The sequence below is a fragment of the Chlorella variabilis genome, assembly GCF_000147415.1.
Source record: "Chlorella variabilis unplaced genomic scaffold CHLNCscaffold_13, whole genome shotgun sequence".
Classification (NCBI taxonomy): Eukaryota; Viridiplantae; Chlorophyta; class Trebouxiophyceae; order Chlorellales; family Chlorellaceae; genus Chlorella; species Chlorella variabilis.
The window spans coordinates 503,504-525,570 of NW_005435075.1; the positions used below are offsets into that span (position 1 = coordinate 503,504).

Here is a 22,067-nt window from a genome sequence, read left to right on the forward strand (position 1 = left end):
GGCGGCAGCTGGCAGGCCACTTGGCTGTGTGGCAAGTCTTGCAGCAGCACTCACCGATTGATTTCACAACTGTTTCGTGTCCTACAACGTCCCTGAGGGTTCAGTGCAGCCTGGAAGCCCACTTCCGTATCGGGCAGGGCAGGCGGGCGAGCTCAGCGCAACACCCCGTGCCCCAAGGCCCCAACAACCGGTAAGGAAGGAGCGGTAGAATCGATCGAGGGCTGCGCGCCAGCCCGGTTTGGCTCTAGGACATGCCCTGGCCGCCACTGCCGCCGGATGCCGCCGACACCGCCGGCCGCAGGTCCAACCCGACTGCAAAGCAAACAAGTCGCTCTAAGCTGATTCTAGAAGATATCAAGCTGATCCTAGTGCCTGGAGCATGCCGTGCCGTGCCCTCTCCCTGGCGGCCCTAGTGGGCCTTGCCCTGCTGGCGGCCAGCCCTCAGCTGGCAGCCGCCCAGGATGACACGACATTGGCGGAGGACTGCACAGCGGAAGTCCAGAGCGCAGTGGACCAGGGCAACTGCTCCGCGATAGCCTGCCCGGATTCATGCATCGAGGCCCTGGCGCAGGTGCAGAACAGCCCCCCTGCTGCTGCCTCCCTCCCTGTGCCCGCAAGCCTCCGCCCCAGGCTTCCTGTTGCCCCCCCGCAGATTCCCGTGGGCTGCGTCTGGGCCGCCATCAACTACACCTTGGAACAGGGAGCTGCGGCAAGCAGCTTGAGCCAGCTGTGAGTTGGCCTGCCTGCCGCGAAGGCGTTGCCCACCACATGGCAGCCGCAAGTTGGTGCCAATCGCCACACCCTGCGCCTACTGCAGCCAGGCTGACATTGATGCGTGTGGCTTTGGCAAATTCTTCGTCATCAATTCGACCGAGTGAGCAAGCACGGAGCCACGTGCTGCCCGTCCTACCAGGCAGCGTGTCTGTGTCGTGCCGCCCTTGCTGCATTGTGGCACGATCCTCACGGGCGCCCCCCTGGCCTGCTCTGCTTGCTGTGCAGCTCCCACCAGTTTGACACCGGCGCCTCCACAACGACAATTGTGAAGTACTTGATAGGCATCTGCCTGGGAGCGGTCCTCATGAGGTTGGCGGGCGGTTGGTTGTCAGCCCGCTGCTGCATGGGCACATCCCCATGTGCGTGAGCATAGCGTCGGTGCAAACAGCGGCGCGGTCGCAGGGGTCAATCGCCCCCTCATGCAACGCAGCCTGTATTGCTGCTATACCGTGTGCACTAATGCCTCCGCGTCTTGTAGCAGTCCTGCTTGGCTTGAGTGGCGATGGCGCCAGCGGGTGCATGCCAACCTGCAGCTACACATCGCATGCTTGTGCCTGCCTCCTGCCGCCCGCTGCCTGCTGCAGCATCGTGTTCATTATTCTGATGGCGGCGCCAGCTTTCCTGGGAAAGGCCATCGGCGCCCCCACCGTGCTGGTTGCGGGCGGCAAGCGGGCCATGATGCAGGGCAAGGCAGCCTTGGTGCAGCGCACGGAAGCGTTGGCAAACCAGAGCTGGGCCACGGCAGCCAAGGAGAGCTGGGCTTCTGCTGCCGACGCGTTTGGTGGCAGCAGCCATGCTGGCAAGGACGCAGCGGTGGTTTACCATGCTCCTGGGGTCGCCAAATCCGCGGCCATGGAGGCGGCAGCAGGAGCCAAGAAAGCGGCAGCAGAGGCAGCACATGCGGCGATGGAAGTGGAGGAGCAGGCAGCAGGCTTTGCGGGCGAAGCGGTGGACGCTGGAGAGGCGGCCCTGGCTGGGCTGCAGCACAGCGTGGTCGAGGAAGGAGCGCCAGCTCGCAGAAATGACATGGAGGGAGGCGGCACGCCCAAGGGCCTGCAGGCTGTCCAGACCCATGCCAGCGAGGGGGCGAGGACCGCTTTTGTGGTGTGGGCGTTTCTGGCCGGTGGCCTCTACATTGCTTCGCTCGCCTTGCTCGTCATTGGCACGGTGAGCTACCATCTGGCCTGGCAGCCGCAGCTGCGCAGGCTCTGCCATGCCGTTTGGGAGCTCACAAGGGACAATCATCACCTGAACCGCTGCCTCAGCTCACCTGCTACTGATGGTGCAGCTGCAATTTGTGCACAATTCGGTGGCGGCGTACTCCCTGGTAAGCTTTGGCCTGCCTGCCTGCCTGCGCCTGCAACTGCCTCTCCAGCAAGCCTGCATGCTGAAGCATGGCCTCCACTTGCCTTGGCTTGCGCTGCAGGACCGCAACGACAACGATGGAGCGCTGGTCGCCATGCAGTGGCTGATGTGAGTGAGGAGGCGTGATGTGCTGCATCTAGTCCATCAGTGGGAGGGTCCCCAGTCTGCATGCTGACACCAGCATGGCTGCCTGCAGCCAGGTGTGTGTTGTGGCTGAGCTGCGGGGCCCATGCTGCCCTCTGGCCTGCAGCATTGGCGCCATCATCCTCGTCGGCGTCTGTGATCTGTGTGCAATTTGGATTGTGATGGCCGCCAACAAGGCGGAGTTCACGCTGTGGCGCTGGAGGTGGCGCAACTTCCTCTACAGTCAATGGGTGGAGAGATACGCCTACAAAATCCACGTGGTGGTGGCAGGGCTGGTCACCCTGGTCATGTCTGTGGTGAGGCGCCACCTCAAGTCGTTTTGATGACTTGATTTGCACTGCAGCGCTGCCTGCCTGCCTCACCACATCACCGCTCCCGAGTTTACTTCGTTACTGAGGGGGAGCATGGTGCTGCTGCAGGCCTGCATCCTGTTTGGGATTGGCCTCATCGTTGTCGTCATCCAGCTGTCGGTGCAGCTGTTTTGCGCCGAAATTGATTCGCTGAGCGTCAACGGCATCCCCATCTCCGACGTCTGCATCAACATGCCCACCAGTGAAGGTATTCCCTGTCAATTCAACAGCTGTTGTATGCCCCAATGGGCAGTGGACGAAAACATGTCAGTGCTGTTTTGACAGTGGATTGCTCACGATGCTGCTCGCTCTGCTGGCCCCGCTCTCGTCCATCTTGCTGCAGTGCCCATCTGTGGCTGGGGCGCGATGGACATCTGTTATGATGTGAGGGGCAGCCGCCGCTGCTCACCACCTGGGCAGCTGCCACAGAAGAGCAGCACCATCCCGCATTGGCGGACCAAGTCACGCATGCTTGGTGTCTTCACCTCCGACTTGCCGCGCCCACCCCTGCTGCTGCAGATCACCAATATGGGCGTCCTGACCCTTGTCCTTGGGGCCGCCCTGCTGCTGTGGTCCCACATCATTTGGTGAGTAGCGTGGAACACACACTCCACTGCCTTCAGCCTGCGCCAGCAATGTGGCTAGCCAGTCGTCTGTCTTGCCAGGGTCGCAGGGTTTAGTGGCGCGCCGAGGCATGCGAAGACAGGAAGGCTAATGGCCTCGACTCAAGTGGTTGCTGTTGCCCTGCACCTGTCCTTGAAGGTTCACACTGTTGCTCCTTTCCACATGGCGTTACCTGAACTGGACTGTGGTTATTGCGCCTAATGGGGCAGGCGAGTCGACTGCGTCCCTGCTGGACAAGAACGGCGAGGCCAGGGGTGGCAGCAATGTCGGCGATGTGCCACAGGGCAGTGGCAGCAACGACAGCAGCAGCCGACATCGGCAGGCGCTACAACAGGGCGAGAATCCTGAGAGCTGATGCTGAGAACTGGGGGCCAATGCAAGTGCGTGTTCTGCGTGAGCCTGCCTTCGCTCTTGGACGGAAGGCAATCAGTATGTGTCTTGCGATAGCACCTGTTGCGTTTTTTTGCTTGTTTCGACATGACACGCCCCCAACAGACATGCAACCAAGTCACAGGCTCGCGACGTGGGCACCGTGCGGATTCGAATGCCGCCATGCTGCGCCTGCCGCGACCGCTCCGCCACAAGAGCATTCCTGCCACCCCGCTTCTTCAGCCTGGCTTTCCAGGTGGCTTGCGTTGCCTGGCTCGTGTTGCCTGGCTGCTGGGTGCTCCCTTCGAAACCCCTTCAAAAAGCCTGCCCAACAGCTCGACCCGCTGCCAGCTTCCTCCCAAGCAGTCAGCAGGGCTGATCGCAGGCCCCTGATCGCCACCCGCAGCACGCCGCTACTGCGGCAAGGCAGCCGCGATGAGCGGGGGCAGGGTGAAGGACGTGAGCGACGAGTTCATGGTGGAGGACGCGACGCGTGAGTGCGGCCAGGCAGCCACCGGAACTGCGCCGTTCGTGTTGGCGGCGGCGGACGACAGGCTGCCGCCACCTCCACGAACCGCCGCTGGTGCCCCGCCACGACCGCTGCGTCGCGCTGCCCTCTACCACCTCCCTCCCACGCCTGTTGCGCCGCGCAGCTTCGGGAGGACCCAGGCAGCTTTCAGGGGCGCAGCGCGAAACAGACCCGCACCGGCTGGCGCAGCGCCAGAAGCAGCTCGACCTCGGCAAGAACACGCTTGGGTACCAGCGCTACCGCCAGGCCGTGCCCAGGTGCGCCGGCTGGCAGTCGGGATGCAGGCAGCGCTGAGCGGGCAGCAAGCGGTTGGGGTGCTCCAAGCTGCCTTCTTCCAGATTTTCCGGCCGCTTGATCTGCCTCAACCCACCAAGCCCGCGCGTGCCGGCATCTGCCCCCATTGCCTGCAGGGAGCGGCGCAACAAGAAGACAGATCCCATGACGCCTGACGTCTACCAGGTGCCCAGCTGTCACCCGGAAAGACCTGCTGGCTTGTGCTGCTGTTTTGTGCGGCTGGATGCACTTGCCAGGTCAGCACGCTTGGGAGCAGCAGCGCTGAGCTAGTTGCCTGGTGCCGTGCTTCCCCTCCTGCGTGCCACCTGCAGATGTGCAGCAAGCGGGCGTTTGAGGGTCAGGTCAAGAAGTGGCGGCGCCAGCTGCATGCCTGGGACCCTCCAGAGGTGCGAGCGCCACGGGTTGCGGCACAGCTGCCAATCCCCGCTCCAGCTCCCTGCTGCTCCTTCCCTTGCACAGCCACCCTGCCATCCCACCTCACCCTGCGCGCCTGCCTGCCCCGCCGCCCCCGCAGGACGGCGGCGAGCCGGCGCTGCTGCCGGTGCACTCGGATGTGGGCGGCCTTGCCAGCAACCCGCCGCCGCCGGCCGGCGAGCCCTCAGACGACTTTGAACACATCTCGCACGCAGGTAGGTGGGGGCAGCAGGGGTTTTGTTGTGGCTGGCCAGCTGGCCGAACATTGTGGCCAGGGTAGCTGGCTAGCTCGGTTAACCATTGCATGACTGTTAGGCTTGGAACTCTTGGCAGCACGAGCCCACGCTGGAGCTGCCGCTCAGCATGCATGCTCGAGGGCCTTGTGCTCTCCCGCCAGCAGATGTGGCAAGCGAGCAGTGCGCCGCGACCCCAGACATGGGCAGCGGCAGCGGCAGCCGTGCGCCAAAAAACGGGGGGGCGCTGCGGGTGGGGCCTGCCGGCCTGCCGCTCAAGATTCCGTCGGCCATGCGCAAGCGCGGGTTCGACGAGACTATGGCGGCGGTGAGCTGGCAGGGTGCAGGGGTGCCTTGCGTGCATTGGTGGGATGGTTGGGTGCATTGGTATGAGATGGTTGGTGGTTAAGAAGGGCAAAGAGGGAATGGCACCTGTTGCTGCAGCATTTGCGATCAGTATCAGCTTACAAGCTAATGGGCTTGTATCTGCCCGTCTCCAAGTTCTGTTTTGGTCGAGCCACTGCTGCTGCACCAACCACCCATGCCCTGCAGGCTGGCAACAACGAGAACCTCCACCCGCAGCGCAACATGCAGGCGCAGCCGGCGGCACCCGACGCCAAGCTGCAGAGGCGTTCCTTGGAAGCAGAGGAGGGGCCCAAGGCGGGCAGCGGGGCGGCAAGCGTTCCAAACTGGACTGACCAGCGCTTCCAGGACCCCGAGTTGGACTATGGGTAAGATGGGGGCAAGCAGGGTGGGCCGCTGAATGTTTGTGGCTCGCGTGGTTTGCGGGAACAGCATGAAGTGTGAGGAGAGCGAACTGCGGTTCACCTAGGCTCTTTCTCGCTGTTCAACGATTGCCTGGTTTTGGTTGTGTCCTTACCCGCCTGTGCAGCGCCAGCGAGGAGGAGGAAGACGGCGGCTGGCAGCATGTGCCGCGCGCGGCTGAGGGGCGCCTGCCGGGGCAGTACAAGAGCATCTACAACAACATAGCGGCAGAGCAGTGGGATGAGGAGGAGGTGCAGATCTGAGCCAGGCCCTGCTGGAGCTGAGCAGCGAGGGCGGGCATGTGGAGTGGAATGGAACAGATGTTGACACTGGCCACCTGCTCGCCCAGCTGGAGCAGCTTGCAGCCGAGCCTTGGGCAGCCCCCACGAGTGAGGGAGATGTTCGGCACGCTGTTGTATTGGTGAACTGTTCGGCATTTCGCCTTGCCGTGTTTGTACTTTAAGCTTGATGCTACTGGCCAGCAGGGGAGCGGTTAGCACTGTGCAACATTTGCGTATAGCTTTGAAAGTTGGCCCTTGCCATCTGTTCCTTCCATGACCGCTGCGCCTTTCTGAGCAGCCGTGCCTGCTCGCCTTCTGGTCCATTCATTACATGTCGCAACGAGCCAGCTCCTGGCACAACCCCACAGCACCAGCCCCCCCACATACGGTACGACGCCCGGCGAGCCATCTTCATGAATTCATTGCTGTCAAGACAGAAAAGTAAGCAAAGTAACAAGAAGAGTCAGTTGCCGGCCAGCCAAAACCTTTCCAACCTGGACGGACACGTCAGGGCGAGCGCAGGGCAGGGATGGTGCCGCCGCTGGCAGCTGCCTCCACCTCCCGCAGCAGCTCGGCGTTCAGCTTGCGCTCCGTCTCCGTCATGGCAGCCACCGAGCGGCGCGCCTGCGGGTCACGGAGTAGGACAACGCGGCAGTCGGCGATGATCACTCCGTGATTGACTGACCAGTGAGATGGGTCACATGCCTGCTTTGCCCGCAATGTCATGGCATCCTCCTGGCAGTCGAAGCATGTGTGGAGGGCCCCTAAAACCACACCCCGCCCACCTGGTTGTCTGTAATCTGCTGGTCCAGCTCCGCCTTGAAGGCCCGCATCTTGGCCAGCTCGGCCGCCTTGGCCTCTGCCGCCGTCTTCCTGCACACCTGCAGCATGCCAGCCAGGGTGAGCAATGAGTGTGGCAGGTTCTGCCCAGAAATTGTGCAGCAGCAGCTGCAGTAGGAGCGCCAAGCGACAGCAGCTGCTCACAGCCAGCCAACAGCCAGTCACAGTGCAGCCCTCCATGCGCCCTCCGCACCTCCAGGTTGGCCATCAGCGCCACCAGCTCCCGCCGCTTCTCCTGCAGCTCCTGCAGCCTGGCCGCCTCCCGCTGGCTGCGCTGCTCCCCAATGTCGGCACGCAGCTTGGCCGCTGCCTCGGCTGCCCTGGCCTTGCGCCGCGCCTCCTCTGCCGCCAGCGCCGCCTGCTTCTCCCTGCTCAAAGTGGGGGCAGCAGCAAATGCAGGCGTGCTGTCAGCTGCTCCCTTCGCATGTCCAATTGAAGTGTGCCTGTACCTCTCCCTGGTCAGCATGCCATGCAGGGGCAGCATGCCATGGTCATGACATGAGTGAGTGGTCAGCATGCCATGCCACTCACTGGAACTGCCGCTCGATGATCTCCTCCGCCACCCAGCGCTTGAAGGGCGGCCGCTGGGCCGCATCCTCCGCCTGACGGTTCTGCAGCGCATGAGAAGCAGGGTGGGCAGCAGCTAGACCATCAGACCTGGACCCTGAGGATATTGACAGCTTTGATACTAAAGCTGAACTCCCTTGGCCACCCGACCACTTTTGCACACCAGGGTGGGCAGCAATCCCCCAACTCTCCCCCGCACCTGCACCGCCCGCACCCTCTCCAGCAGCTGCTGCCGCTCGCGCTCCTGCTTGTCCAGCTGTGCCGCCTGCTGCTGCATGTACCGCACATCCTCTTGCCGCTCCACCTCCGCCTGCTCCTCCTTGATCTGTGGGGGCAGAGGGCCTGGAGGAATCAGCCGCAGCTATTTGATAACACCATGGTGAGCTGGATCTGGTGAACTGCCTGTGCAGCACCATGGCCTCCCAGGATGTTGCACGTCAGGAGGGCTCTGTCACCACCCACCTTCTTGTTGGCCTCGTTGCTGAGCAGGAAGGCCTTGAGCTCCTCCTTGGCCTTGGCCTTGGCAGCAGCCTCCGCCTAAACACACACAGCACCGCGCATGCAAACCCCACTCCAGCAGCCAAGCTCAGCGCCTGGCGTGGACGAGCCGCCACCCATGCATGGGCACCCCGGCATAGCGACTGTCCCCCAGCCCGCCCCATCCAGCTTGCCCCTCCCGCCCACCTCGATCTGCCGCTTCACATCCAGTGCGATGCGCGCCGTCAGCTCCTCTTCGCCCCGCCGCCGCAGCTCTGCCGCCGCCTGCTTGCGGTTGGCCTGCTCCTCCAGCTGCACCTCGCGGTCGCCGCGCAGCTTCAGCACCGACTGCTGCCGCGCCGCGCGCCGCGCTTTCTCCTCCTGCACTTTGCCGTTGGGGGGAGGGGCTGGCGGTGTGAATGCACCTGAAGGATCTCGGTGGCAAGCGCTGCTGGCAGGCCGGGTGCGGCAAGGCGTTTCCCTGGAGCCAGCGCTGCACGCCCGCCCCAGCCAACCTTCTCCCACTCCTGCAGCTCCTTGTCCACCTCCTTGAGCTCCTCCCGCTTGTGCTCCTTCTCAGCTAGCCTGCAGGGCAGGCAGGCAAGCACTTCTGGGACAGGTAAAGATCATGGCAGTCCCCCCCCTTGCACGCCCGCAGACATACACCATAGGGCCACACATACAAAGACACACGCCACCAGCCACAAACCGCCGCCACGTACTTGCGCTTCTGCGCCTCTGCCACCTGCCCCGCCATCAGGCTGTGCACCTCGCGCTTGTGCACGCTCTCCGCCGCCGCCCGCTGGCTCTCGTCCTTGCGCTCCATCAGGGCCATGAACAGCGAGATGCGGCTCCACTCGTCGTTGCTGAACAGGCTCTTCGTGGCGGCCAGCCGCTCGGCCTTGCCGCTGGCGCCAGTGCGCGACGCCAGGCGGTTGCGGATGGCATCTTCCAGGTAGCTTATGTCCTGGTCCTGCATGGCTTGAGCGGGGAAAAGGGCAGGACTAGGGCTGGCATCTGCAGCTGGTTGGGCTTGTTCAGGTGCAATCAGCACAGGGAGGGCTTCTCGGGGCTCCACAGCGCACACTGCCTGCCTGGGGCACACCTCGCCTCCGCCTCCCTCCTTGATGAAGCGCAGCACCTCCTCGCTAATGATGCGCCCGCTGGCCTCGCTGGTGGCCTCCTGCAGGGCACAGCCGCGTTCAGGGGTCCGCTTCAAGTTTTCGCGCCAGCAGCCGGTGACGGCGACCGCGGCAGCCCTCACCGGGAAGTTGGCCTGCAAGCGCCGGATGATGGACTCGGCGCCCGCATCCATGGCGCAGTGCCCTCCTTCCTGTCCCCTGCACGGGAATTGGGCTGGAGAGTGAGTGAGGCACGCATGTGGTGTTCCGCTGACTTCGGCCGGCAGGGTGCTGGCTGCCTCGGGCCGCACCTGTGAGACTGACAAGCCCGCCAAAGGCTCAATTCAGCCACTCCCCGAAACCCTGGGCGCGTGTGGAGGTAATCCACTTGGGCTGACTCGCGCGCGTGTAGCCGGCTGGTGGTGGCAACTGCTGATTAAATCGAAGCTCAACCAATGCTACCGGCACGGTGAAACCTGGAACGGGAACTGTGCCAGCTCGGCGGCGGAGCTGTCTCTTCTCCCTGCCCGCTGCTGGGTCCCCATCGATCCATTCACGGAATCCGGGACTGTTATAGCAACAGCGAGCCGCTTCCCGGCTACCCAGCTCACCGTTTGCCTCGCCCCCTGCTCCAGCAGACTTTGCTGCCCGGCCCGCAGCTGCTCTCCTGGGACTGAGACAGGCAGTGGGAGCATGCCGGGCACCGCCGCGCTGCTGCAGGTGCGCCGCCCCGAAGCGACAGCCCACAGCTGAGCCGAGCTGTGCACAGCTGCATTGGGTGCTGGGCAGGCTGCACTGCTGACCGCTCAATCGCAGGCAGCTGCTACCGGGGAATGGCCGTTTGTCGCTCACCCTGGCGCCGCCCTTGCATCGCTGCCCGCCGCCGCTGACGCGCAGGCCGGCGCCCTCGGCGGCCGCCGCCTGCTGCAAGACTGTGACGTAGTGGGCAGCGTGGGCAAGGGCGGCAGCATCGCCATCCTGATCCTCATCGGCTTTGTGCTGGGCGGCTCCTGCTCCTGTCTCTTCTTCTGGTGGCGCCAGCGCCGTGCACTTCGTATCGAGGTGGGCAGGAGAGGCTGGGGCGGCTCTGAGCCTGCCATCCGCATTCCTCTGTTGCAGTTGTTTCAAAGCTGGTGCATCCCCCAGTGCCGTGGATCTGGGCCCCTGGCTAAGTGTCACCAGCTCTCACAATGTCTTCCGACCCATCCCCCCCCCCGCAGCTTGAGTACCGCAGCCGCTACGGTGACGCCTCGAAGCGCGACCTGCCCGATGTCACCGCCATGGTCAAGGTGACGGCCGCAGGCAGCGCTGGGGATCGCTGGCCGCGCCAAGTGAGCCGCGACCGGCCCCACGCTGCTCCCCATGCCTCCCAAGACGGTCCCCCCCCCCGCTTGTAGGCGGCAAACACCCCCACCATCAACCGCGGCACCACCTCCGAGCTGGCCCCCTTGGGCTCGCAGCTGCCCAAGGCTGCGTCGGCGATGTCAGAGGGCCCTCTGGCCATGGGGGCAGCGGGCTCCTTCAAGCACGACATGCTGGCGCAGGCGCTGTCGGCCAAGGAGCGGCAGCACAGCAACCCGGTGGCAGACATGGCGCGCAGCAGCAGCGGCAACCCCTTCGCCGGCGAGGTGGGTGGTTTGGCCAGGAACAGTTGGTGCAGCTTACACATTGCTGCTGCGACAAACTCGTGCTGTAGAGCGCCACTTGCCTGCGGCATCAGCATGACTCTGACTTCCTGCTTGCAGGTCCCCAGCTTCAATGTGCTCAAGAATGATGTCTGCTCTCTGAACAACACGCCCTCCCCCTCCACCCGCACCGGCCAGCCCAGCCGCCAGAACAGCGGGGACGGCCAGCAGCAGCCAGGTTGGGCTGCGTGATTATCGTTGGCCGCTGCAGATGCTGGCACTCGAGTCAATGCACGTGTGTGTGCCGCTGATTGCCTCCTAATGTGATGATGTGACTACCGCCTCTCGCATTGTCTTCCGCAGGCCTGATCGGCACCGACGTGTTCACCCCAGCGGACGATCCCGACTCCCCCCGCATCACCAAGCCCGCACCAGGCCCTCCCAGCGCCTCCCCGCCGGGTGACGCCTTTGCATGGGCGGGTATGGCCGCGCAGCCAGCTGTTGCTGCAGCCAGCGAGCATGTCGTGGAGTCGCGCATTGATTCAGTGGTTGTCAAGGACGCTGGCGCAGCCGGCAACGTGGCAGCAGCAGGGATGGGGGCGGCAGCTGGTGCCGCTGCTGCTGTGCACAGCGGCAGCGACTATCTGGCGGCGCTGCATAGCACAGGCACCAACCCTTTTGAGACCCCGGCGCTGCGGCAGGAGCAGGAGCAGGAGGGGACCAGCACCAAGGCGGCACACAAGCAGGAGCTTCTGCAGCAGGTGGGTGGAACCACACGCCACCAGCAGCGACAAGCATCCCCAGCATTCCGCCTCATCCTCTTGGTGCCGATTTCTGATTTCTGAATTTCTGATTCCTGTCGCCTCTATTGCCCGGTTCTTCCCCTGGGTTGCAGGTCCAGGGCGAGGAGTATGGCGACGATGAGCTGGACCCAGAGTGGCAGGCTCTGTTGTCGCATCTGGACGAGCGCCTGCAGGTGGGCTTGGGCTGCCAGCTGGGAGGCGAGTGGGCACAGTTCAGAACAGCCGCATTGCTGCCCGCTGGCCCTTCACAAGCAGCGCTGGCCCGCCGACGTGTGTCTTGGTCATCCCTGCAGGCTGCCGGCCGGCCCCGCCTGAGCACCCGCGAGCGAGCTGTGGCCATCCGCTCCCTCATCGTCGCCACCGCCAGCCAGTCGGCCGACGTGGCGCTGTCCAAGGCCATGCACGATGTCGAGGCATACAGGCAAGCTTTAGTGCCAGTCGCAGTACTTTTGCCGGGACCAACGGCTGCAGGCTGCCGCATGTGGGGCTTAGCGCTGAAACGCTGGCATGTGGTTGGGTGTTGTGCAGGCGGGCGCAGTCATTCCGGGCTGCTGCATGACAAGCAGCACTCGGTATGGTGGCTCCACTAGGGGCTGCTGCTCTGAGTCATGCATCATCGCACGCCAACAAGCGACCCAGTGACCTGTTTCCAGGGAAAATAGCTGCAGGCAGTGTGCCTGGTTATGGTTTCTTGCTGCGTACCTCTTGTGAGAAAAAACCCATGCGTTCCTTTATTCACCATCACATTTCAACCATAGGCCATGCAAACCTGCAAGGCTTCCGTGAGGCCGCTGCCTCACCATCACCCTGCCCCTGGTCCCCCTGGTGCCCCTTGCTGTTCATCTTCGCAGCACGGTGATGGTACAGCACCATGTGATTAAATGGGTGGGTAGGCGCCATCCAACCGGCAGGTCGGTCGGGCATTATTAATGAATTCTCAAGCATGCGGCATCAGTGCGGGTGCCGCGCCGACTGCCATTGACGGCCACGGCGGCGGGCACAACCACGGCCCCCAGGCAGAGCGCCGCCAGCACCGGCAGCAGCAGGGTGCCCAGCAGCAGCAGCGCGTACGGCGCAGCCCGGCGCCACGCCCGACGCAGGGCCGCCTGCATCGGCGTCTCGCCAGGGCAGGTGCCGTTGTTGAGGACGAGCGCCATGCTTTCGCAGGGCGCCGCTGCCGCCAGCGCCGCTGCCACGGTGGTGTTCAGGAACTTGCGGGCCAGCAGGCGGCAATGCGGGCCCAGCGGCTGATGCTCCTGGCGGTGCCGCACCGCCAGCTGCTCCAGCTGCCGGCACATGCCCGTCAGCGCGGCGTCCGCCTGCACAGAGCCGGCAGCCGCAGTGGACACGCCCGCCAGGTCTGCTGCCTCGACAAATGCGCCGCGAGCGGTGACCGCGACTCGCGCTGCGTGGCCGCAGCGTGGCTGCCCCGGCCGCCGCAGCTGGTGCAGCAGCTTGTCTGTCAGCTCGTCTGGCATGTACTCCCACGGGTGCGGCGAGATGTTGCTGACTCGGGACCAGTCTGTATCTGCAGCACGGGTAGTCCAATGGGGAGCATGGGCGAAAAGCCGGCCTACGCAGCACGAGGGATACTGCAGGGGTGGCAGGGGATGCAGTGCCCAAGGCAGGCACAGCTGGACGCTCCCCCGGGCGCACCCATGAGCCAGCCCTGGCAGTCCGTCTCCTCGTCCCGGCCGTGCACCGCCAGCAGGGTGGGGATGTAGTGCTCGTCTGCAGCAGCGCCAACCAGGGAGCAGGTCAAGTGCCTGCATCTGTTCATCACAGCTCGCAACGGCATACGCAGCAGCTATGCTGGCACCTGCCACATGAGCGCTGGCACACAAGGCCCAATTGGCAACCCACCGCTATAGCACTCCCGCTCCGCCCCCCGGTCCTGCTCAAACATGGTGCGGCAGTGGGCCCGGAAGGAGGCATCCACCGCAGTGTCTGACAGCACCAGGTCCACGTGCCGTCGCCCCAGCGCAAACCACTGCAGCCAGGGCACAGCCACAGCAGCCAACAAGCTTGGCACCTGCTGTTGGCCAGCCGCTGGCAGCAACAAGCAATCGCTAACCGGTCTCGCGACATAGGCCAAGCAGACATGAAGATGCACCTGCCAGCTCTTGCGCCAGTGGTGGGGCTTGAGCACTTTTGTCTCCATGCGTGGGACCCAGCGGTGGTCAAACAGGCGCCACCCGTCGGTGGTGTTGCACGCATTCAGGCGTGAAAGCGGCTCGCCCAGCAGCTGCAGGGGCAGGCGGCAGAGGATCCAAGCACTTTGCAAGCAGCAGCCATTCTCTCTCAACAGCAGCAGCAGCTCCGGAAGAGCTTAACCAAGGCACAGCAGCAAACAGCAGCAGAAGCTGCTCCCACCTGCGTGTACAGCACATGCGGCGAATACAGCGGGAGGTCTGATTCGCTCATCAGCACAAACTTGACGTTGCGAGGGTTGCGGTGCGCCGCCTTCAGCAGCGCCCGTGCTGCAGGCCAGCAGGAGAAAGGTCAGCAGCAGCGACCGGGCAGCGAATGTTGGTGAATAGCTGAGGCAACCTGCAGAGGTAAAGGCGGGAGGTCGTCAGTGCCTGCTCTCCCACCTGCATCCACAAGGCTGTGCTGCCCCCACTCGGTGGCCACCCGCTCAATGCGAGGCAGCTCCCTGCCATGGAACAAGCTGTTGGCAGGGTAGCCTGCGGCACGGGTGAACAATTGAGAGGAGAATGAAAGCCGCGAAGCAACAGCATTGGCAAAAGTGCAGTTTGGCAAGCAGGCATGCATCTGCGCCCTGTGCCCAGCCAGCAGCCAGCAGCCCACCTTTGAAGCTGGGGTGGGGGTGCACATACACATCAAACAAAATCTGCTCGCCCAGCACACCGCTGGCAGGTGGCATGGCCCTGCCCTTTGGAGCCACAAATCCGGCATTCACAGTGCCGGCTCTATTGCTGGTGGCGCTATGCTTGCTGTGAGCCTGCTGCAGCAGCCGGCTGGAATGACTGGGGCTGGCGGCTGGCTCTTCCAGCGGCTGGCCTTCGTGTTCCTCTGCCAGGCCCGGCTGCGGTGCAGTCACACCTTCCGAATCTGACAGCACGCCGCCATCCACAGGCTCCACGCCGCCGTCTGCGCCGCTTCTGCTGCTGCAAGCTTGCAGCACCCGCCGCTGCCGCTCGCCTGCCGATGGCTGGCTGCTGCTGCTGCTGGCGGCATTGCCGCCGCTGCTGCTATTGCTGCTGCACAGGGCTGCGGCCAGTGCGTCTGTGGGCAGGAGGCCTGCTGCCGACTCAAACCAGAGGCGCCACAGCACCTCATGGTGCATCGGGCCCTTGACAAGAAAAAGCAGCGCGACCTGGGGAAGCTGCAGCGCCTCGCCGCACGCGTGTGCTGCCGTGAAGGCACGATGCGCCCCTGCCGCCCCTGCCGCCGCCCGGGCACCGCCCTCGCTGACGGCATCCAGCAGGCTCTCCGCCAGCAGTTGGCCCCGGTGCTGGCGGCCATGGATGCTTGCCAGTGTCAGCAGCATCAGGGCAGACAGCCAGGTGCCGTGCAGCAGCAGCACGCACTGCATTCGCTGCCGCCTGACAGGCCGCCGCTGAGGGGTCGGCGCTGGAGCAGCGGCGGCAGCGGTGCTGCTGCGAGGCGCATCGCCGCAGGCCTTTGCCTTCGACGGCGATGCAGCCACGCCGCGGCGCAGCCTGAGGAGGCGAAGCATCACGCAGCAAGGGGAACACACGAACGAATTGGAGTCATGGCGGCCAGCAGGAGCAGCACAAGGTGCCCCGGACGCCGGCGTGGACGTCAATTGAGCGATTGAATGGTGTTGCGCCGTGAACTGCCAGGAAGCACAAATGCCTTCCATCAACTTTCCAACCCTTCAGTTCCCCCATCCGGCACGGCCTCAGTGTCTCCCGTACGTGTTTCAGCATTTGAGGTTCGCACAGTGTGATGCACGGGGTGAGAGTTCAATGCAATTTGGTTGCAGCGCCGCCAGAGAAGGAGAGGCGCCAACCAGCGGCGGTCAACAGGGCGCCGACTGTGCAAAAAGCCTGCCCCGATTATTTTCAGTATGAGCTCTGGTCTGTTCAGCTTTAGAGCATGAGATCTGGTCTGTTCAAATTTTAGAGCAGAAAGTCGTCTACCGTAGCGGCATGATGCAGACACTGGGCTGAGGCCATGTCGTCACCGAGGCAAAAATATGCTGACGGGTATTTCAAACCGATCAATGATGCTGTGCAGAAAGGGTTCGTGAAAAAGAACAAGCAAAGGGAGCCTGGAAAAATACAGAAACTGAGGCCACTTGCATCACTTTCATTTACCACCGCAGCACGGTGGAGCAGGCGCAAGGCCAGGTGCGCTGCCGCCACAGCACCCGCCGCCACCGCCTGCGTTGCTGCCCGGCATGGGCGCCCCGCTGCCATGGTGCCCCGCGCCTGCGCAGCCGGCGCAGCCAACCACGTGGCAGCTGGCGTCGGTGCTGCAGCAGCAGCACTTGCCGCTGCCGGCGCCGCAGGTGCCCTGGTGATGCCTGCCGTCCTCCTGAGGGCCCCCCTCTTCGTCGCTGTCGCTGGAGCAGCAGGCGCACCTGCAGCAGCCGAGGAAGAGTGGGTCGATAGGGCAGTTAGTGGTCAAGGGTAGCCAGCAAAGGGCACAACATATGCAGGTGAGAGGTCACAAGCGGCCGCTCGCAGGGCCCACAGATTGATGGGCAACGGCCGAGGAGAACGCTCACCTGTCCAACAGCGCACATGGGCAGCCAGGGGCGCACAGGCAGCCGGGGTTCTTGCGAGGCGTGCTGGGCTGCATCTCTGGCCCCGAAGGATCTGCTGCCGCAGCTGGCCGCACGCTTGCCGGCCCAGGAGCAGCGGCTGGCGGCTGCGCCTGCTGCTGTGCAGGAGCTAGAGAAAGTGCCTCGGCCACTGCGGCCTGCACCTTGAGCCATGGTGCTGGCGACGGCTCGGGAACCGCCGCCGCGGCCAGCGGCACGCCTGGCACGTGCTCGCGCTGCGCCTTTGCCTGCTGCAGGTGGAGCAGTGCAGCAACCTCCATTTCCAGCGTCGCTGTCGCCTCGGCGGCACCGCTGCTGCCGCCGCTGCTGCGTGCCGCGCCAGCGGCTCTGTAAAAGTCTGCCGGGGTCTGGCCATCCACGGTGCAGCAGCACTGCCAGGCCCGGGCCCCCGGGGCGCAGCGGCTCAGCAGCAGCAGCACCGCGTGGCGTGCCGCCGCGGGGTCTGGCAGCAGCGCCGCCAGGTGCAGCGGCGTGATGGCCATGGGGCCTGCCAGGTCGCAGCGCCAGGGGGCGCCCGCGTCCTCGCCCCACCCCAGCACAGCGCGCAGCGTGGCGCCGCACCGCGACTCCACTGCTCGGTGCAGCAGCGAGAGGCCGTCGTGGCAGGCCAGCTGCGGGCAGGGGGGCACAGCAGCGCGAGGCAGCGATCAACAGGCGCGTTTCAGGACAACTAAGAACAAGAGCAAAGCAGACGCCGGCTGCAAGCGCTTGTTCACGGCACAGTGCTGGGCCCGCAGACTCACCTCTGCGGCGCGCTGCATGGCGGCGGCGCTGGTGGCCTGCATGGAGAGGTGCAGCTGAGAGAGGCCGTCCATGGTGGCCAGCGCGGCGGCCGCCGCGCCGCCTGCCGCCTCGTGGCGCAGAGCCCGCTGCAGCACCGCGGCGGCGGCTGCGCTGCTGCTTCCGCCCTGGGCTTGCAGCACAGACAGCAGCAGGTCGGCGGTGGCTGGCAGGCCGCTGCCCACGGCCCAGTACAGCAGCCTGGCGGCGGTGGCCTCCACCAGCTGGTACTGCATCTTCTCGGGCCGACCCACCCACTCGTGCACCACGCCCAGCTGCATGCGGGGCAGGAGGGGCAGGCAGGCGGCAGCGTGAGGCACCAACAAAGCATGCTGCATCGAGGATGAGCCATGGGGTTGGGTTTCCAAAAGACTTCGCACAGGTCGGCTCCAGCCTCAGGCACATGGCGGCGCCGGGCAGCAGAGGCGCGCGCCTGGTCCAGCAGGTGCGGGGCCAGCGCCCCGGGCCCGTGCCGCTCCACCAGCTGCAGCAGCTCGCGGTGGACGGCGGGGGAGGAGACCACCAGCACGCGGGCGCCTGCAGCACAGCAGGGAGGCGGCGGAAAGGGTGCCAGGCGCAGGCGGTCAGCATGGCAGGCAGGCGCGCTACGAGACTGGGACATTGCGAGAGTAAGCGGGCGGGCGGGCACGTCAAACCAACAACTGCCTCAGCTTGCCTCGAGGGGCGGTGTAGGCGTGGCGCTGGATGTCCAAGTGGAGCAGGCCGGGTAGCAGCGGCTCCTCCTGCTCCTCCTGCTGCTGCTGGCTGGGCAGCTGCAGCCGCACGCCTTGCAGGCAGGCTGCGCCCGCCGACACGCGCCTGCCGCTGCCGCCTGGCGCCTTGGGGCAGGCGTCGCTGGCGCGGGCACCGAGCTGCTGTTGCAGGCGGGAGGGGGGCTGGCAGGCCGGCTCCTGCTCCTCCTTGCAGCCGCAGCAGCCTCCGGGCGCAGGTGCAGGCGCTGCCGCCGCCGCTGTTGCCGAATCAAGTGGGGGTCCCGCTGCTGCCGCTTCGGCGGTCGGGCTGGCAGAATGGCAGCAGCCGGGGGGAGGCTCCGCAACAGCCAGGCCGGCGGCCGGCGGTACGGCTGCAGGCGTTGCCGTCGCAGCCTGCGGCAGCAGCCCCGCCAGCTGCAGCTTGTTCACGCAGCAGCCGCAGCACCGCTGCTCAAAGGAGGCGGCCGCCGTCACCGCCGCCACCTGCCCGGCCATGCCCACGCTGCTGCCGGGGTGCACCGGCGCGGAGCAGGCGCAGTCGGTGCACATGGCGGCGGCGGGCTGCACGTAGCGTCCCTGCAGCCGCAGCAGCAGGCGGCAGTCGTTCTGCAGCATGTTGATGCCTCTGACGCGCAGCGCGGCTGGCTGGCTGGCCAGCAGCAGAGGGGGCAAGGCCTCCAGGATGGCAGGCACGGCTCGGGCCGAGGCGCTCTCAATGTCCCAGGTCTGCAGGCAGGAAGGGAGACACCATCAGGGAAGGAGGAAGGCAGGCAAGCAGGGCTGCAGGCTGACAGCGCGCGATGCCCCTCAATGCATTGGGCCCCGCGCCCCAGGCAACGCACCTGGCGCAGGCGGCCCTGGTGCACCAGCGCTACATGAGACCCCGCCTGCACCAGCATGGTCCTGGTGCGCCACAGCGCCTCGCCTGCAGCCAGGGGCCGGGCAGACGGGTCAGCCGCCTGGCGCATCCCCGCATGCTGCAGCAAGGTGACCACCCTGGGGAGGGGAAGGGGGCGCCGCATTCGGCATGTGTTGTTAGCGCAGGCTGCAGCTCACCCGACCGAAGCATGCGATCCACGACGCGGCGCACGGCGCTGGCCACGCCGACCGCCCCCGCCGGCTCGGCTGGCGACTCGGCGGCACGCTTGCGTCCGCAGCAGGCGCCAGCGGGGTTCGGCGCCGCCACTGCGGCGGCAGGGGGTACGGGTGCGGGTTCCGCTGCGGGGGATTCTGCAAAGGGGGCCGAACGCAGCACCTGCGCCTGCCCTGGGGCGCCAGAGCGCGCCGCCGTGGGGTCACCACCGGCAGGCGTGGGCCTGTGGCAGCAGCTCTTGTGCTCCTCCTGCTGCTCTGCCCGGACCCCGCCTGGTGCCGCCTCTGCAGGCGGGGTCTCGTGCCGCCCCAGCCGCTCCTCTGCATATCCTCCCAGCATGGCTTGTGCCGTCAGGTGCACGCAGCCGGGCCGCAGGTAGCCATCCAGGCTGTGCACAGCGCCGTCAAACCAGCCCCTGCAAGCAGGAGGAGGAGCACAAGTTGACAACGCGCTCAGAAAGAGAGGCGTGGGGCTGGGATGTGGGAATATGAGATCCTGGGCAGCCGGCACAGGCTGCTCCCCTCCCGCCCCACTTACTTGAGGTGCTCTCTAAGTCCCATAGGAAGCTCGGCAGGGGTGCAGCCAAACAGCTTGACGCTGACTGTGGCCAGCGTGGGGGATGTGAGCGGTGGCGCATGTGGTGGCGGCGATCCGCCTGCCGCTGCAGCTCCCAGCGGCAGCGCGGCACCCAGCACAGGCGCTGGCATGGGTGAGACAGCGGGGGAGGAGGCTGTGCCGCCATACAGCTGGTGGTGGTGGTGGTGGCGGTGAGGGTGCAGCAGCGGCTGCTGGTAGCCGGGCAGCAGGCCATCCAGCGGCGCCATCACCTGCTGCCCCATGATGCCCCGCGCAAGCTGCAGGCTGGCGGGCTGCCCCTCCTGGTGCGCCGCCATGCCCCAGGCTGGGCCGGCACCTGCCGCCGGCCTGGGCAGCGCGGCCGGGGCCGCGCCGGGGGCGTGCTGCCATGCATGCTGCTGCTGCTGCTGCTGCTGCTGCTGCTGCTGCTGCTCGTCCTCCTCCAAGTTTCGGTTCAGCCAGGCGGCCAGGTCGTCGGCCAGCCCCGCCTCGGCTGGGTGCATGGGCTTCTGCTGCTGGAAGAGCTCCTCGTACGGCGTGGGCCTCAGGTCAATGTCGAAATCCAGCAGCGGCAGCGGCGGCGAGGCCGGCCGCGCCGCGCCTCCAGCTGCTGCCGCGGCACCTGCCATGTCGCCAAGCGGGCCGGCGGGCGCCAGGGTGGTGGCCACGGCAGAGGCGGAGGCAGATGTGTCTGGGCCGCTGTGGGTGGGCAGCGGTCCTGCATGCAGCTGGTCCGCACTCGCCTCTGCCTGCTGCCCTTGCTCCCGCTGCTGCTGCTGCTGCTGCTGGAGCTGCTGCTGCAGGCTGGCGCTGCGGGGAGATGTGCTGGCGGGACCGGCCTCGTCTGCGCTGCCGCTCTCATCCTGCACCCCTCCCGAGGGCCAACTGGCGCTGCTGCGCCACGCTGCCGCAAACGCCTCCACTGCATCGGCAGAAGGAGCAACGTCTGCAGACCCGGCTGTGGCCTCCGCCTCAGGTGAGCTGTCCTGCCGCAGGCGGCTGCGCTTGGGTGCCTGCTGCCGCCGCCCTCTGCGCACAGTGCCGCCGGCTTCGCCGCCGCCGGCGGTGGCGCCATGCAATCCTGCTGCGGCCGCCGCTTGGTCCTGCTGCCGCTTGCGCCGCCGCGCATTGTGCTTCTCAAGCTGCTTGCGGCAGCTGTGCTTGCCGGGGTCGAACTCTGCAAGCATCAACCACGTGTTGAGCGAAGGCCAGGAGAAGCCGGGATGCAGGATGGCCGTGAAGCGGCAAGCCCCCAGCCCCGCCCCCATCCCCCGGTGTTGTGTGTCCCCCGGTGTGCCCAAAACTGCGGGCGTGGTGCAACCTCACCTGCCAGGGCGTGGGCATGGCCGCAGCGCTGGCAGAACCGCAGCTGCTCGCCGTTGCGCAGGAACATGTCGGCTTTGATGTGAACCGTGCAGATCCTAAATTTGGGTGGGCAGTACAGGTACAGTAAGTTTGGGAGGGTGGGGTGCAACACGGTGCAACTTTCGCTGCCATGGCCCCAAGCCAGCAAAGTTCAGGCCACGCAGGAAGCGAAACCCAGCACAAGCTCACTTGTTGCGCTGGTGGTAGTAGGTGTGTGCTCTGAGGTCGGCCTCGCAGCCGTCGGCCTGGCATGCTAGGTTGCCGCCGCCGCCAGCCGCGCCCTTCTTCTGCTTCGCGTCACTGCGTCCGCGGGCTGGGGTTGCGCGAGCAGGGCCGGCAGCGGTGGCGGCGCCGCCCGCGCCCTCGACCGCCACCGTGCCACCACTGCTGCTGCCGGGCGTGCCTGCCGGGGGCAGGGCAGGTTTCATCCCATCTGCTGCGTCCGCCTTGGATGCGCCATCCCCCACGCAAGCCAGCGAAGCCAGGAACTCCACTTGCAGGCTTCCCGCCGCGGAACACCCAGCTGGATGCGGTGGGCGATGAGGCAGCCCGGTGGCAGGGGAGGCGGTGGCAGCCGGCTGCCGCGCTGTGGCCGTCATGGCTATAGGGTCCCAGTGCCAGTCCGCCTCGCTCCAGCTCATGCCATCCACTGCAAGGAGGCAAGAGCCTCGTAAATCCACAGGCGCTGCAACGGCAGGAGCTGCACGCGGCGTATACCAGCGGGGGTGGCCGCGGCAGAGCGTTCATGCAAGCCATGCCGCCCAGAGCCTCAAATTAATCGCAACCTTCCTCCCTTTGCCCTCCTCGCTGCCACACTGGCGAACCCCGGCGGAGAGACAATTGTGCCCCACCCAGACAAGCAAACCTGCAGCGGGCAGTGCATCTTCCCAGGATGCCACGCCTCGGGTGGGCATGGCGGCGGCGCCCAAGGGACTGCCCAGTGAAGCGAAATGGAGAGGCAGGCAGGCTGAGAGCAAGACGGGCAATGGAAGCCTAGCTAATGCCAAAGCGGACGTTTAGTGGCGAGGCTGTAGAACAGGAAGCCGCTGCAGAGAACAGGTAGCGCCGCGCAGGAAACTTGCCTGGTACAATCTCGCGAGGCCATCGCGGGTTTCTCCGTTTTTGGCCTCTTGGGCGCCTTTGATCACTCCGAGGGAGCAGCATAATCGAAATCAACTGGTGGGCAAA

The 22,067-nt window shown here is 65.7% G+C and overlaps 3 protein-coding genes across 3 annotated transcripts; 1 reads left to right on the plus strand and 2 right to left on the minus strand.

Moving 5' to 3' along the window:
* Positions 1 to 379: 379 nt before the first annotated feature.
* CHLNCDRAFT_52961 (hypothetical protein) lies at positions 380 to 6,124 on the plus strand (the record flags this gene model as incomplete). The annotated part of the gene is made up of 20 exons (XM_005846540.1): positions 380 to 571; positions 653 to 729; positions 818 to 874; positions 1,000 to 1,083; positions 1,359 to 1,941; positions 2,063 to 2,101; positions 2,201 to 2,247; positions 2,390 to 2,579; positions 2,664 to 2,841; positions 2,977 to 3,017; positions 3,153 to 3,220; positions 3,396 to 3,511; positions 4,033 to 4,119; positions 4,280 to 4,412; positions 4,566 to 4,614; positions 4,761 to 4,835; positions 4,964 to 5,078; positions 5,261 to 5,424; positions 5,649 to 5,827; positions 5,989 to 6,124. The coding sequence occupies 20 exons, from the start codon at positions 380 to 382 to the stop codon at positions 6,122 to 6,124; spliced, it is 2,610 nt and encodes an 869-aa protein (XP_005846602.1).
* A 525-nt stretch (positions 6,125 to 6,649) lies between these two features.
* On the minus strand, positions 6,650 to 9,341 carry CHLNCDRAFT_135206 (hypothetical protein; the record flags this gene model as incomplete). The annotated part of the gene is made up of 11 exons (XM_005846686.1): positions 6,650 to 6,766; positions 6,928 to 7,023; positions 7,176 to 7,350; positions 7,514 to 7,593; positions 7,749 to 7,874; positions 8,012 to 8,086; positions 8,234 to 8,407; positions 8,542 to 8,611; positions 8,749 to 8,999; positions 9,132 to 9,209; positions 9,291 to 9,341. 11 exons carry the CDS (start codon positions 9,339 to 9,341, stop codon positions 6,650 to 6,652), a joined length of 1,293 nt encoding a protein of 430 aa, XP_005846748.1.
* Positions 9,342 to 12,501: 3,160 nt separating this feature from the next.
* CHLNCDRAFT_58151 (hypothetical protein) lies at positions 12,502 to 21,520 on the minus strand (the record flags this gene model as incomplete). The annotated part of the gene is made up of 18 exons (XM_005846687.1): positions 12,502 to 13,103; positions 13,232 to 13,306; positions 13,439 to 13,565; positions 13,689 to 13,820; positions 13,949 to 14,055; positions 14,170 to 14,262; positions 14,387 to 15,261; positions 15,936 to 16,148; positions 16,296 to 16,963; positions 17,096 to 17,407; positions 17,536 to 17,669; positions 18,001 to 18,571; positions 18,688 to 18,770; positions 18,902 to 19,030; positions 19,145 to 19,353; positions 19,476 to 20,691; positions 20,841 to 20,935; positions 21,069 to 21,520. 18 exons carry the CDS (start codon positions 21,518 to 21,520, stop codon positions 12,502 to 12,504), a joined length of 6,093 nt encoding a protein of 2,030 aa, XP_005846749.1.
* Positions 21,521 to 22,067: the final 547 nt, after the last annotated feature.